This window comes from Plecotus auritus (assembly GCF_963455305.1).
Source record: "Plecotus auritus genome assembly, chromosome: 11".
Lineage (NCBI taxonomy): Eukaryota > Metazoa > Chordata > Mammalia > Chiroptera > Vespertilionidae > Plecotus > Plecotus auritus.
The window spans coordinates 30,648,392-30,662,467 of NC_137777.1; the positions used below are offsets into that span (position 1 = coordinate 30,648,392).

Consider the following 14,076-nt stretch of genomic DNA (forward strand, 5'->3'; position numbering starts at 1 on the left):
ACATTATATTAAGAAACCCCAAAAAGTAGAAATCTAAATTCACTAAACAAATTATGTATGGGGTATATACATTTTTTAAAGAATTTTTTGCTTTATAAAATGACTAAATATAGGATTCTTTGAAGAGCTTCCTTGCAATACTATGCAGCAGTTTAAAGAAATAATCTTTATATGAATTAGATATACATAGCAATATCTGTGGATCATAAAAACATGTCACTGGGTGAAAAATAAAGTAAAATATTTTTAACACAATGCCATTTAGTAAGCTAATGCATGCCAACAGAATAAATGCCAGTGTCTCAGAATGTTATACATACATTTACCATGTGACCTATTTATTCTAGAGAAAGAAAACTTACATTCACACAAAATGCTAAATTTGATTGTTGATAGGAGTTATATTCATAATCACCAAAACCTAAAGAAAACCCAAATTCCCTTTAAAGAGTAAATGGATAAACAAATTGTGATACTCAGCAATGAAAAGAAATGAATGATTTATATATGCCATAACTTAGATGGGCCTCAAGGGTGTTATGCTGAAAGAAAAAAATTTAATCTCAAAATATTAAACACTGAATTACTCTATTTTATATTACATTCTCAAAATGTCAAAAGTATAGTGATGGAGAATAGATCAGAGGTTGCCAGGGTTAGGGTTGGTGTTGGGTATAATTATAAATGGTTAGCACAAAGAACTTTTTTGGAGGTGATCTGTATCCTGATTATGGTTCCAGTTAGATGAATCTATGCATGCTATGAAATTTGATAGTTAGATAAATCTATACATATAATAAAAAAATAACTAAACATACACACACTAAGAGAGAAAAAAAAACTGGTGAAAGGGGAAATAAGGTCTGCTGCTTAGTTAATAGTATTGCACCAATGTCAATATCCTGGTTTGATAACTGCCCTATGGTTAAATAAGATGTTATCATTGAGGGAAGCATTCTATTTCTCCAGTTTCTATATGAGTCTAAAATTATTTCTAAATGGAAAGTTTTTTAAGAACAGTTGCCCATTAAAAGAATGCATATTAAGTACATTTTAATGATTATGGGAAGAAAGGAATGAGGGGACTACAGGGAGGAGTGAGATATTTCAGAGTATATTTAAGCCCTTGATTTGTCATTTTCTTGGGGGTCACTACCAAGAAAACCTTTGTTACTAGATTATAAACACTATGAGGTCAAGAATGAATTGTTAGTCTTTTCTGGATCTCTCAGTGACTAGCATAATGTTGTGTATACAGGGGGTTTTCATGTACTCACAACTGTAAACCTACTTTTGCCCCACCCTGTATATTTGGTTCACAATGAACATTCATTCATTCTATTATTAAACAAATAACAACTACTGAACATATCTATTTCATAGTTGAACTCCATAAAGCAAATAATCCTAAATTTGCAAGTGTTTGGGGATAGAAATGTTGACATTTTGTAAATACATACTTCATATTGAGGTCTGATGTATCTTTCTGTGATGCAGTTACATCATGTCAAACTCTGTGGATGTGACTGCCCATCTACTCATGAATTCAGTGGGAAATAGCAAATGGGGAGCCAATATGGTATCATCACTGCGATGGCCCTTAGTGTCTCTTATCACCCAGATTTGTCTTTTAACAGAAAAGAAATTATAGTTCATAGAAATGTCAGCATGTGGTTTCTGGAACCAAGCTGGACTCACTCTTGAATTAGACTATCCCATTCATCAAATACTGTTTTTTTGTTTCACTGGTCCTTACACTTTCCTCATGCTCCTTTTTCATCTTAAGAGGGTTTGCATGTAATGTAATATTCCTTTATAATATTTTATGAGTCAAGGCCATTTTTCTCAACTAGTAATTACCGTCCTTAAATGTGTAATGAGCCCAGCCGGGTGTGGCTCAGCAGTGGAGCGTTGACCCAGGAACCACGAGGTCACTGGTTTGATTCCTGGTCAGGGCATATGCCCAGGTTGCGGGCTTGATCCCCAGTGGGGGGCGTGCAGGAGGCAGCCAATCAACGATTCTCTCTCATCATTGATGTTTCTATCTCTCTCTCCCTCTCCCTTCCTCTCTGAAATCAATAAAAATATATTTTTAAAAAATGTGTAATGAAAGCTGTTCAGAAATTCACCAGGTCATACTTTCTTACACTTCATTGCCAGTTTATGCTGGGGAAGAGTGAAAACATCTGGGCAGGCATATCATATTATCTATTGATGTGGAGAAAAGACAGAAGCTAGTAGAAAGCAGAGAGGGAAAAGGGGGAGGAAATTATTAGCGTTTGGCTGGTGATGCAGGCTGTGAAAGAATTCACAACTAAAAGAAAAGATTCAGAGAGGAAGTTTATTTTTACTTTTCAAGAGAGTAAAGGGCCAGTGCATTGCTAATCAATACAGGGCTGGGAACAAAAAGCAGCAAGCAGCTTCCACTTTTAAAGAGTAATGGCTGCTGTTGCTAGGTGACAAGGAGGGAGGAGGATTTGGGGCTGAAGCTGAGCAGATACTGAGAGTTGTCCTGAAAAGTTATAGTTTGTTTGCTTTCCAGGAGTTCGGCAAATGTCTTAGGGAGGTGTCTTATCAGTATTTTTCCCAAGCCTATAAAACATGCTTAGAGCAAAAGTTACAAAGAGTTCGAAAGGGGAAGGTTTGGATTTGGAAGGGAGGGGGAAGGGCACTTTCTACTAACTAGAAACTCTTTGGGGAGGACTTTCTCAGAGTCATTAAAACTGCAGGGAGGAGGAGGACACAAGAGTGTAGTCTTGAGAGTAGCTTATTTTGCAGTTTGAACAGAGGGGCTGTTTGAATCAGAGGAGCTAAAAATCTTGGGATTTAATTACGAGGTATTTCTCATAAATTGTGGAAGGCCACAGCAAAGAACCATCCCCTTATACTCTTCTATCAGTGTTCGATCTTGTTAACCCTATGACTTCTCCTCCTGTTTGGTGACTTCCAAATCTGTACCCTCTCTTTATGGGCATCACACCCATGCCCAGTGAGATGACATGCCATGGCCCCTAAGCTTCTAGCTTATTTCTGACCTTATAGGGATGAGAGAGAGAATTTGTAGGTGGTGGAAGGGACACTGGTAAAATAAATGGGTATTTTAATAAACAGATATGAAGGAGATGGCTCTGAAGAGTTCACATAATCTGAAAGCATTATTGAAATACCTTGGATGAAGGTTTTCTAAAGGGAGACTCTTTGGTAGCTTTTCTCAGCTCTGAACCCTGTGGTTCTTCTGAGAACAGGATAAGTAGTTTTTTATATTCTTGACAAGAAAGGCAGGGTATTTTCCTGATGGTGTTATAAGAAAGTCAAACACGTAATGATTACCCTGCTGTCACATTCAACATGAAGTGTCTTCCTTTTGCTATGAACAGCATGTCTTCTGTATTGTCTCTTGCCTGAGCTGCTGGAAAACATGAACTGATTACAGAAACAGGTGGTTTGGCATGCCCTGTATGACAAAATTAATTGAGCAATAAGTTTTAAAAATGTAAGAATTCTGTCAGGCATGGTGAAAATGGAAAGTCAGATGGATTTGAGAGAGAGCCGCTCGTAAAAATAAAAAAGAATCTATTTTTTAAAATTGCTCTCCTAAATTTTATTTTTAAAATTGCATCTTTAATCTGGGCAACTGTCACTTACCTAGTCCCTCCTCCCACACAATCTTTGAGAAAAATCAAGCTTTAGATTCACTTCTGGTAAACATCTTAGCCTGAATCTACCAAAATCCAGAGCCTGACCCAAGAGGGAGTATGTACGTGGTTTATTCGGGGAGGTGATCCCAGGGAGCAGGAATGGGAGACAAAATGGAAGGCCTGCCAGCCAGGCTGCTCTGTCAATCTGGTCACCATTGTGAACAATGGAGCTGGCAAGCCTAGAAAAGGGAAGAAGAGAGCTTTAATTCAATGACTCTCTCATCCTCCCTGGTCAAGGGTGATCCTGTGGGTAAATGGTCCAGGGACAGTGATTAGGAGGAAAAACTGCAGCTTCAGCAAAGTGCTATTTGGTTACCCTTGTGCAAAGCCAATGGACTCAGCAAGGGCTAGAGTGAAGTTGGACTGGAGGCTGGGAGACAGGACACAATGAAGTGAGGTGAGTCAAGCAGGATCACTTCTCAATCATCTCTAGCCTTAGGGCATGATTTTTGATATTTTGGATTTATAGAGACAATTTTACAGATGCTCAAGAAAGATCATGCTTGTTTGTGTGTGAAGTTCATCAATAAATAAATGCAACTGTCTCATGCAGCTATTGATAAGCAGACTGCTTGGTATTAGGAATCCCAGCCTTGCCTTCTAGAAACTCACACTTCAAAGGCTACTCTGAACTGCATGGTATATCAGGTTCAAGTCCATATTAAGGGACCTAGTTAGTTCTAACCCAAATAGTATTTTAATATAAGGCCAGTGGCAATTCAGTCATGGGTAGTTGACATCTTTTCCTGGACTGGAAACCTGAGGTTGCTTAATGACTTAGGATGCTAGAAAGCGGAAATGGTTATGTCTAGATAACATGGATTTTGGAGGCTGAGAAGCATAGTGTCTATGATCAGCTCAATTGCTCACTAGCTGTGAGCTTCCTAATTGACCAAAGACTCCTATCGCAAAGATTCTTCATAGGTTAAAGGGTGTGAATAACACTACCTTTATAAAGTGTCCTGGAAGACCAAAATATATATATATATATATGGGATTGTACCCAGTACCAGTATATTTTAGGTAGAAAGTTGTTATTAATTCCTTTTACCTGATCATGTGCATTCATTCGACGGGACTGAGTGGCAGAAGCCAACCTTGAAACTGCTCACATACACTGGCATACCTTCCTCAGGTTAGTTCCATGGACTGCCCCTCAGCTACCATTCAAAATCAGGTCAGAAGTTTGAGTCTGGGTGGGATAGCACTTTTTTTTTTAAATCTCAGGCAAGGGTACTTTTAATTCTGGGCAATGGTAAAACCACAGAAGGATGTAGAGCATGTTAGATTTTTACTAGTATTATTTTTCTTCAAATCCATCCTCTAAATAAAGCAGGAAATCAGTTAGATTATCTTTTATGACATAGTGCAGTGAAGGCCAGGGGTAGGGGGTATGCGGGAGCAGGGTGGGGTAGGGGGGTTAATGGAGGGAAAAAGGGAACATCTGTAATTCATTCAACAATAAAGATAAATTTTAAAAACACACAAAATCAAGTCACACTGACCATTGATGTTACTGAATTGAGTCTAAAACACAGCATATAATTTTAGTTCATAAATTACCAGTACAGCTCAAATTATATCCTGAAAGAATGAGTGTACATGCCCAATTCTCTCTTGATTTATTTTGTGATTTTAAAGAAAATTGGCTCAGAGGCACTCATATGTGTTATGGCACCAGAGAGAGATCTGTGTAGCAGAATGATCAACTGAAAACAAGCAAAGTATTAGAATTTTTAATATTTAATTACATTCATAATTGTCAATTGTCAGCCAACAAAGATGCATTTTCAGCTGAGCCTGTCTGGCATATGGTGTGTTCATAAGGATGTTAGTTCTTGACTATATATATGAATGATGAGGTTCAAACTCATATATATGACATGGACAACTCTAAGTATAGATTAATGAATCAAAATTTAGACTGATGAGTTAGATAGGAACAAAGCAGGAAAGAAAATATGTACCACAGAATAACCACCTTGACGGGCTTATTATAATCTAACTAGAGGCCTGGTGCACAGATTCATGCACTGGTAGGGTCGCTCAGCCTGGCCTGCACCCTCTCGCAATCCAGGACCCCTTGGCGGATGTCAGACTGCCAGTTTTAGCCCAATCTCCACAGGCCAGGCCGAGGGACCCCACTGGTGCATGAATCCATGCACCAGGCCTCTAGTATGCATATAAGATCTTTGGTTAATCTCTTCTTCCCCTTCCCCTGCTCCTCCCTGCTTCCCTCTGAGATTCATCAGTCTGTTCCATGTTTCTATGCCTGTGCACTGAGTGTCTGCCCCCTGTTGGTCAATGCACATCATTGCTACCAGTTGAACAGTCGCTTAGGCTTTTATATACAAAGATGAGAGTCAAGATTAAAAAGCACATGAAGCAATTTGAAGTTGCTTTGGCAAGAGCTGAGCAGAGCAATCAAAATACAATAGAAAAATTGGGAGCCATTTTGGAGTTATAAGCATGAAACTGAGATGATGCCAGTGATATTTTTGGAGGCTTTATGACCAGAGGAACAAAGTGCATCATTGGGGTGCTGCTGTGAACCTGTGATGTAACTAGGGGGAGGGTTTGAGTGTAAGTGGTTTATTTGAAGGCAATTCTAGGAAGCACTGGTAATGACAGGGAAGTAGGACAGGGTAGGTAAGGCAGTCAAAGAGCATATGTTAATGAGTAGGTTACCACCATGGGCAACTGGGACTCCAGCCTGCCAGGGAGTAGAGAGCACATTTCGGAATTATTTAATGTGAGGCAGCTAGGATATTTATCCTCCTACTCCCCCTTGTTACTGACAGAGGACAGACCCAGGACATTAGCTCCTCAGCCTTGCTGCCCTGCATATGAGAGAAAACCCTTAGCATGTGCTAGAGCGTGTATGACAAGGGGCCATGGGCTCACACTCGCCCTGAAGGTGCCTTAGATTCTCTGTGTTTACTCTCCTTCCTTTCAAGTTAAGGGGCAGCCCAGCCATTTCTGACTACTTTACAAGTAAGAAGTTTCTGAATGTAACTGGTTTTTGCCAGCATAGCCATTGAGAAAAAGATGGTTCAACTTTTTCTTAGGAGTTTCAAATAACCCTGGCACCTTAGGCAGCCAATCCTGGGCCCCATTAGGTAGTCTTCCTTCCCCACTCCAGGCCTTGGGAAGGGACAGACTTCCTAAGAATTCACACTTCCCCAAGAGAAGTTGGATTCCCTGCCCCTGGAGTCACCTCATATATTTAGGTATGGTGCCTTTTAAAGGAAAACCCCTCTCTTTAGGGCATCGCAGCCATGCCCAGTGAGATGACATGCCAAGCCTATTAAGTTGGCACAATTTCACTGAAAGGGTGATCTCATCTTGTCTTGTGGCTTTAAATACTGTAATGCCTCCCAAATCATCCTGAGACTTTAGAAAGAGGAGAAAACATATTAAGGAGATGAAAATTTCAGAACATAGTCCTTTATCAAATGTAAGGGATAAGAAAGGGATAAGATCCTAGCATGGCCCCTAAGCTTCTAGCTTAAATGACTGAATGAATGGTGGTATGGATTATCAGTATAGGAGATGGGACAAATTTAGAGGCAATAAGGTGTTTTGAATATGTTTGGTTTCATATACCTGTGGGAAATCTGGAAAGCAGATGGACATATGTGTAAGCAGATGGACATACAGTTTCAGATCTCTGGTGAGGGTTGGAGTGGGAGGTACAGATCTGGAAGTCACCCAACAGGAGGAGAAGTCATAGGGTTAACAAGATCGAACATTGATAGAAGAGTATTATCAATTGAATTGTGTTCCCCTAAAAGATGTTGAAGTCTTAATGTTCTGTGCCTGTGAACGGGATCTTACTTGGAAACAGAATAGCGTCTTTGCAGATGATCAAGTTAAAATGAGATGTTAGGGTGGGTCTTAATCCAATATGACTGTGTTTATAGAAAGGAGAAATTTGGACACAAACTGACACAGAGAGAGAGAGAAAGAGAGAGAAAATACCACATGAAGATAAAAGCTGAGATTAAGGTGATGTATCTACAATCTAAGTAATGGCAAGTTTGCCAGCAAACCAGAAGCCAGTAGAGAGGCACTAATAGAGTCTCCTTCACAGCTTTCAGAAGAAAGCAACCCTGCCAACCCTCGATCTCAGACATCTAGCCTCCAGAATTGGTGGACAATAAATCGCTGTTGTTTCAGCTACCAGTTTGTGCTGCTTTGTTAAAGGAGCCCTAGGAAACTAATAGACAAGGTAGAGAGGTAAATGCACGGAAGAGCGAATGATTATTGGTAACGATTGAACAAATACTGTCAGTTCAAAAACAAGTTTGCCCATCAGAGAAGCAGGAAAGGCTATTCCTAGGCTATTCTAAGAAAAGAACGAGCTTGTGAAAAAGCACAATCATAAGAAAGGTAACACCAGTGGCTTGCTCTGGGCTGGTCAACAAGCTATATGTGTGGAGTGGTACAGGAACATGGGTTTTTCATGGAAGTTTCTGTAAATTGCACTGTAGCACACTTCATCTTATAACTACTAATAGAGAGAAATCAAAGACTCAGAAGGATGATTAAATCAGTTTTGTGTTTTAAAATGCTACTGTTCTGTAAATATAGTGGCAATGGCAGCAGTTTTCGAATGTACCAAAAGTATGCCGTTAAAATAATCACAGCAAAACTGAAGAATCATGGACAATCCTATATAATAAAAGTATAATATGCAAATAGACCAAACGGCGGAGCCACCAGTTGGCGGGGGCAGGGCCGGCGAGCAGGTGGCGACAGGCCAGCCAAGGCATGTGTCAGTGGGCAGAGGGAGGGAACGGTGATGGGGAGCGGGTGGCAACCAGCGGCGGTGGAGGGGCGATGGGGGGCGGGGGCTGGCGCTGTCCCCTGATCCCCTGTCCGGTTGCCTCCTACGGAGGGAGGCAGGTGGTGGCGATGGCAGGGTTATGGGGGCGGCGCCATCCCCTGATCCCCTGTCTGATCAGCTCCCGCAGAGGGAGGCTGGGCGGCAGCAGCAGTGGGGTGATGGGGGTGGTGCTGTCCCCTGATCGGCAGGCCTGGTCACCTCTCGCAGAGGTTAGGCCAGACTGCACCTTAGGCCCGCTCCCCACAGGGAGTGAACCTAAGCCCTCAGTTGGACATCCCCTGAGGACTCCCGGACTGTAAGAGGACACAGGCTAAGGGACACCCCCCAACCCAGTGCACAAATTTTCGTGCACTAGGCCTCTAGTGTATATAATAAAATTCAGTGCTGAGATTCCTCCATAATTACCCAGGAACAAATTAATGACAGCTTATAAGAGCCTCGTAATATCAGCAACTATGCAGGCAGAGACAGAGGGAAGGCCTTGAGATGAGGAGAACTTCCAAATCCCCAACAGGCACTCACTGGAAAGTGCATTGGGCCAAATTAGAGGAGCATTAGAGACTAGAAGTGTGTTCTCAATGGTTCAATGCAAGAGTGAGCCAACGGGGACTGTAAGGCAATAAGGGTTTATACTATTAAAGCTGAGTCATCCCTAACAAACTGAAGAGCCTTCCACAAGCCTCCACACTAAGGAGAATCTGCAGGAATAGATTTCAAATTGAGCAAGACAAGGACAACCCCAAGCAATGAAAGAAGGAAGGGGAAGGGGAACAGAGGCAGCTGATCTCAGAAAGTTAACAGGGGATGTTGTTTTTATTACTTCACGAGAACAAGGGAGGAAGGCCTCTGAAGTTTTGACACGAATAAAGCTATCCTAGCCCACTTAACCCCTCCTGAAAGTACATGAAAATTAAATTAACTAATTTTTAAAACTTGTCAATGAGAAACATTTCAAAATTATTATGAGAAAAAGGGAATAAGAAAAATAGTGATTTTTCTACAGATAATGAAAGTAAACCAGAAAAACACATGTAGAAAACACATAAAAACAAATATTTCAAAATGACCTGGTAGAATTTAAGAAAATTATAAAAGCCACAAAAGAACAATATAAATCATAATTAGAAAAAGTCAGAAAAGAAATGAGTAGAGCCCAGCCAGGTTCAATCTCCAGTGGAGGTGCATATGGAAGGTAGCTGATCAATGCTTCTCTCTCTCTCTTCCTTTCTCTCTAATAATCAATACTAAACATATCCTCAGTTGAGGATTTTTTTTAAAAAAGAAATGAGTAGAAAAGCTAACATTTAAGAAAATGATATAACTCAATATAGAATTCTCATTTTTAAAAACAATTAGGTCAGAAATGAAAATTCAACTCGAATTTTGACACTATTCAAACACCGTAATTTGAAGATTCATAAAAGATGGAAAGGGAGAAAAATCTTTATATGAAAATCAATTTTAGATTAAAAATATTCAGAGACGCTAATAGATATAGGACATACAGAAAATAGAACATAAATAAATAGGAGACCCCAAAGAAGAAACAAAGCAATGGATTTGAGAAGAAATACTAAATACTGGAGTTCAAAACCACTTGAAACTGCATATTGAAACTTGAAACTACAAAACGAAGAAGCATACCACATTTTGGGAAACTGGATGTAGAACAGCCAATATCAAGATATATTCTAATAAAATCATAAGTCTTAAAAAGAAACAAAATATTTTTTGGACATCCAAGCAAAAAGAACAAGTAGCTTATAAGAGAAGGAATATAAGATTTTTATCAGACTTTGCTACAACAACACTTTATGCAATAAAGTAACAGATTTAACATGCGCAAATAAATAAATTGCAGATCTTGGATCTTGCACAGCATAAGCATGGATTTTACAACTGTCCAACCGGACCTTCCAGATAAAAAGGTGCCCAGGCTTTTCTGGTCTCTCACTTCCTTGCTGTATCCCCACTATTATTCTTCTCTCTTGGCATCCAAGAGCCTTCGTATTGGGTAGGTTCAGTTCTTTCACATATCCTAGAAATGGGCACCAATCTCCCAAGTGAAATTGTGAGACTTTAGGGTCTACACAGCAAAAGAAACCTTATCTTCTCCCAAGGCAAGATTGATAACCATGTGCTGTTATAAACATGCCAGAACTCAGAGAACAGTGTCCCTGAGCACCTTTTTAAAAGATCTACTAGAGAATAAGCTTCAGACAACCGAACATACTGTAAAGATATTGACATAAGGGCTGCAGAAGTAGTCTAGCCAATAAAAAGAAGGGTAACATATTCAGAATATCAGTATTTTCAGTCCCTAAAGAGTGAGTGGGCCGAGGATATCATTTGTGGATGATGACACCATAAAAGAGAACATTAGTACCTCCTCAAGAAAGTATCCCTCAAGGAAGTCCTCAACATCATCTGCTAAAAATGACCAAACTTGAATCTGATCAAAACTCTAATACTACCCACATGAAGAAAATAAAAAGAACAGAAACGTTAACCACTCCACACAAATACAATCGTCAAAATCAAGACACTAAAAAATATACAAGAAATGAATAGAAAATGGGAGGGGAATTCATGGTGTAAAAAAGACTTAAGAGACATATCCAATACTCATCATGTGTGGGCCTTGTTTGTATTTTATTTCAAACAAACTGTAAAAAAATATATAATCAGGAAAAAATGAACACTGAGTATTTAATAATATCAAAACTGTCCTTATATTGTAAGTATAATAATGGTATTGAATTTTTGTTTGTAAATTACCTTAATAAAATACTTACAGATGAAATAACATGATGTCTGAGAGTTGCTCCAAAATAATCTGGTGGCAAGGAGTAAAAATACAAAGGGAAAAAAGATTGGGAATGTATTGGTAATTACTTAATCTAGATGAAGGGTATAGCGGATTCAATACACTATGCTTTTTCTCCTTTGGCATATGCTTGAAATTTGTAATGATAAGTTTTTAAAAGGCATAAGGAGTATTTACAAGCCCATACATTCTAGTCCTTAGACTTGCGTTGTGCCCCAGGAGAAATCCATCTTCTGAGCACCGCTGAGCACATAGAGAAACTGACCCCAGTGTGTATGTGTGTGTGTGTAGATTTTCAAAATAGCAAATCTCTCTTTTTTTCAATTTATTTTTATTTTCTTTATTGATTAATCTCTTCTACACCCAAGTTTCTAACACATTTCACCTCACTCTTCATATTGCATTTCAATGAATATGCTTTTAGTGAGGACTAAAATTGCAGTGCCTTCTCAGAGTGAACATTTAAGAATAAGGGAACTCAAACAGTTAACGTTGGGCCTGAAAATAAGCCACTAGAGTAATTGTTTCTTGTGTGTGCTGGCATATGGTGGCTTGCATTAAAAAAAAAAAAAAAAAGCCTTGGTGTTTGAATGATAAATTATCACTCATCTCTTTCTTATTCTCCATGTTTTCTTTCTAGATATTTCCACACAATATACTTAGGTATTCGAAGCCGACAGAGTGGGGAGAATGACAGATGGAGGTTTTACTGGAAAATGGTGTATGAGTATGCAGATGTGAGCATGCTGCATTTGCTAGCCACCTTTCTGGAAAGTGCTCCCCAGCTGGTCCTGCAGCTCTGCATTATCGTACAGACTCATAGCTTACAGGCCCTCCAAGGTAAGGGCTTGCAATTTGGTTTCTAAATTTGGGGAAAGACTGACTGGCTACTTTTGTCACATCCAAGGAACTGTTCTAATACTCTTTGTTGATACAGGCCATGGTGCTTCCCGTTATACGCCTGCTGTTTGGCACTGAATTTGTGAATGATGCATATTTTGTTCTTGGCCATCACTTGTCAGCTCTAATTTATAGAAAGACATTTGTTTTAGCCTTCAAGTTGCCCTCTGTGTAGGAAAAATGAATTTTGTGATTTTGCACTTAGCCACTATGAAAATACAGTCAACTAAGGTTTTCTGGTTTGTATGCTAGAGTAATATTTTTTTACAAGCTGAATAAGAGTCATAGCTCTTTCTGTCTCTCTAATATCTATCTATACATATGAATATTAGGGTATTCTTTACCATTTTCTTTTGACTTTAAGAACCAGAGATTAAAATAAAATGGTAGGGATTAGCTTAGTATTTTAAAAAGGACACCTGGAAAAAAATGTCAATACTTAATGATATATTGTTTATATACTACTAAGTCTTATAAAATGAATATCATTATCAGATGAATATTTTCATGTTTTTCTGTGTTCTTTGATAATCTCATCAGTAGTACTCTCCCATTTATGACAGATTTGCTCTGATGTTTCTGAGGGCCTGCTGCTCAAATCTTTTCTAGAAGCAGAAAGATTAGACAGACCAGTGGTAGACAGGTGAATAAATAAGTAGATGCGTGATGGATAGGTAGCCATTTTCTATAGAAAGTTTCCTGGCAATGTGATAATCCTGTAACTAAATAGATGTTATTAAACAGTCACACACTGTGCTTGTTTTGTTTCCATTTCAGCAGAGCCTTGCTGAGACTTCCTCTCTGCCCACACATGTCTGGGTCATGCTCTAACTTGAGACTTGATCTGGTTGGCCTGGAGAATCTCTAGAATATCTTTATAAATTTTCATAACGAGAAGCACATTAGCTTAGGCTGAGTGATTTAAGTGGGGAGTGGGAGAGGCATATTATAGGTAAAGGAAAATGGAGGGTGTCATGTAGCCAGTGACCCATTTATTTATGAATTCTTGGTTCAAGCCTGGCTCCACGCTGAAGTAGCTTTGGTCTAAGATGTTAGAAGAAAACTCCAGAAAGATCCATGGGGTGTGATTCTCAAATGTCAAAACGCAAATTGGGAGAAAGAGAAAGTGGAGTGTTTGAACAGAAATAGAAGAGAAAATGTGGAAGAAGGCAAGGCTTATCAACTAGTTGTGAGTGACTATGTTTCGCAGTGCAAGCTGCACAAGGTGGTTCTGGCTTTGGTTTTCTCATTTCTTGCTGTGAGATCTTGTGCAAGTCACTTAACCTCTCTGGGCCCCAGTTTCTCAAATGCAAAGGTCACAAGCTAAACTAGATGACCATTCTTTCCATCTTTGCATCAATAAATGCCCAATAAACTCATAGGGCCAGCATGCATTAGAAAATGGTCTGTAAGTGAGCGTACAACTTGAAAGGCAACATCAAACAAAATCTCTGTCAAAGAATCCAATACTCCTCTCCAGAACAACTTGGCCACTTCTCAGTATAGTTACACAGTGAAAACTCTCTGAAAAGGAAAACCCAAGGACAATTGTGGAGGGTTGCTAACCACCTTCCTGTCGCCCAAGATTACTGAGTGTCTTTGCTAATTGTCTCAATGATTTAGAAAATTATGGAGAAGTTTTTATCCTAAAGAGGATGGAGATAGAGGAGGAAAGGCGAGAGGGGGGTCTAAGAAAATGAGATCATCTTTCATTTTGAGAGTTTTATGTAAAATTTTATACCAAAAAGAAAAAAGATCATCTTTAGTTTTTATCAGACTATTAACCCAAAACATAGGGATCA

At 39.2% G+C, this 14,076-nt stretch overlaps 1 protein-coding gene across 2 annotated transcripts in view; it reads left to right on the top strand.

Annotated features, from left to right (window-relative positions):
* The window catches only part of XKR4 (XK related 4), a 304,065-nt gene that overhangs the window by 180,147 nt on the left and 109,842 nt on the right, over nucleotides 1-14,076 (top strand). For both annotated transcript variants that reach the window (XR_013959308.1, XM_080646397.1), the window contains exon 2: nucleotides 12,015-12,214. Coding sequence is in view for 1 of the 2 variants with exons in the window: in XM_080646397.1 (XP_080502523.1) it covers nucleotides 12,015-12,214 (200 nt within the window). In the remaining variant the exon portion in view is untranslated. The remainder of the gene's footprint in view (nucleotides 1-12,014; nucleotides 12,215-14,076) is intronic.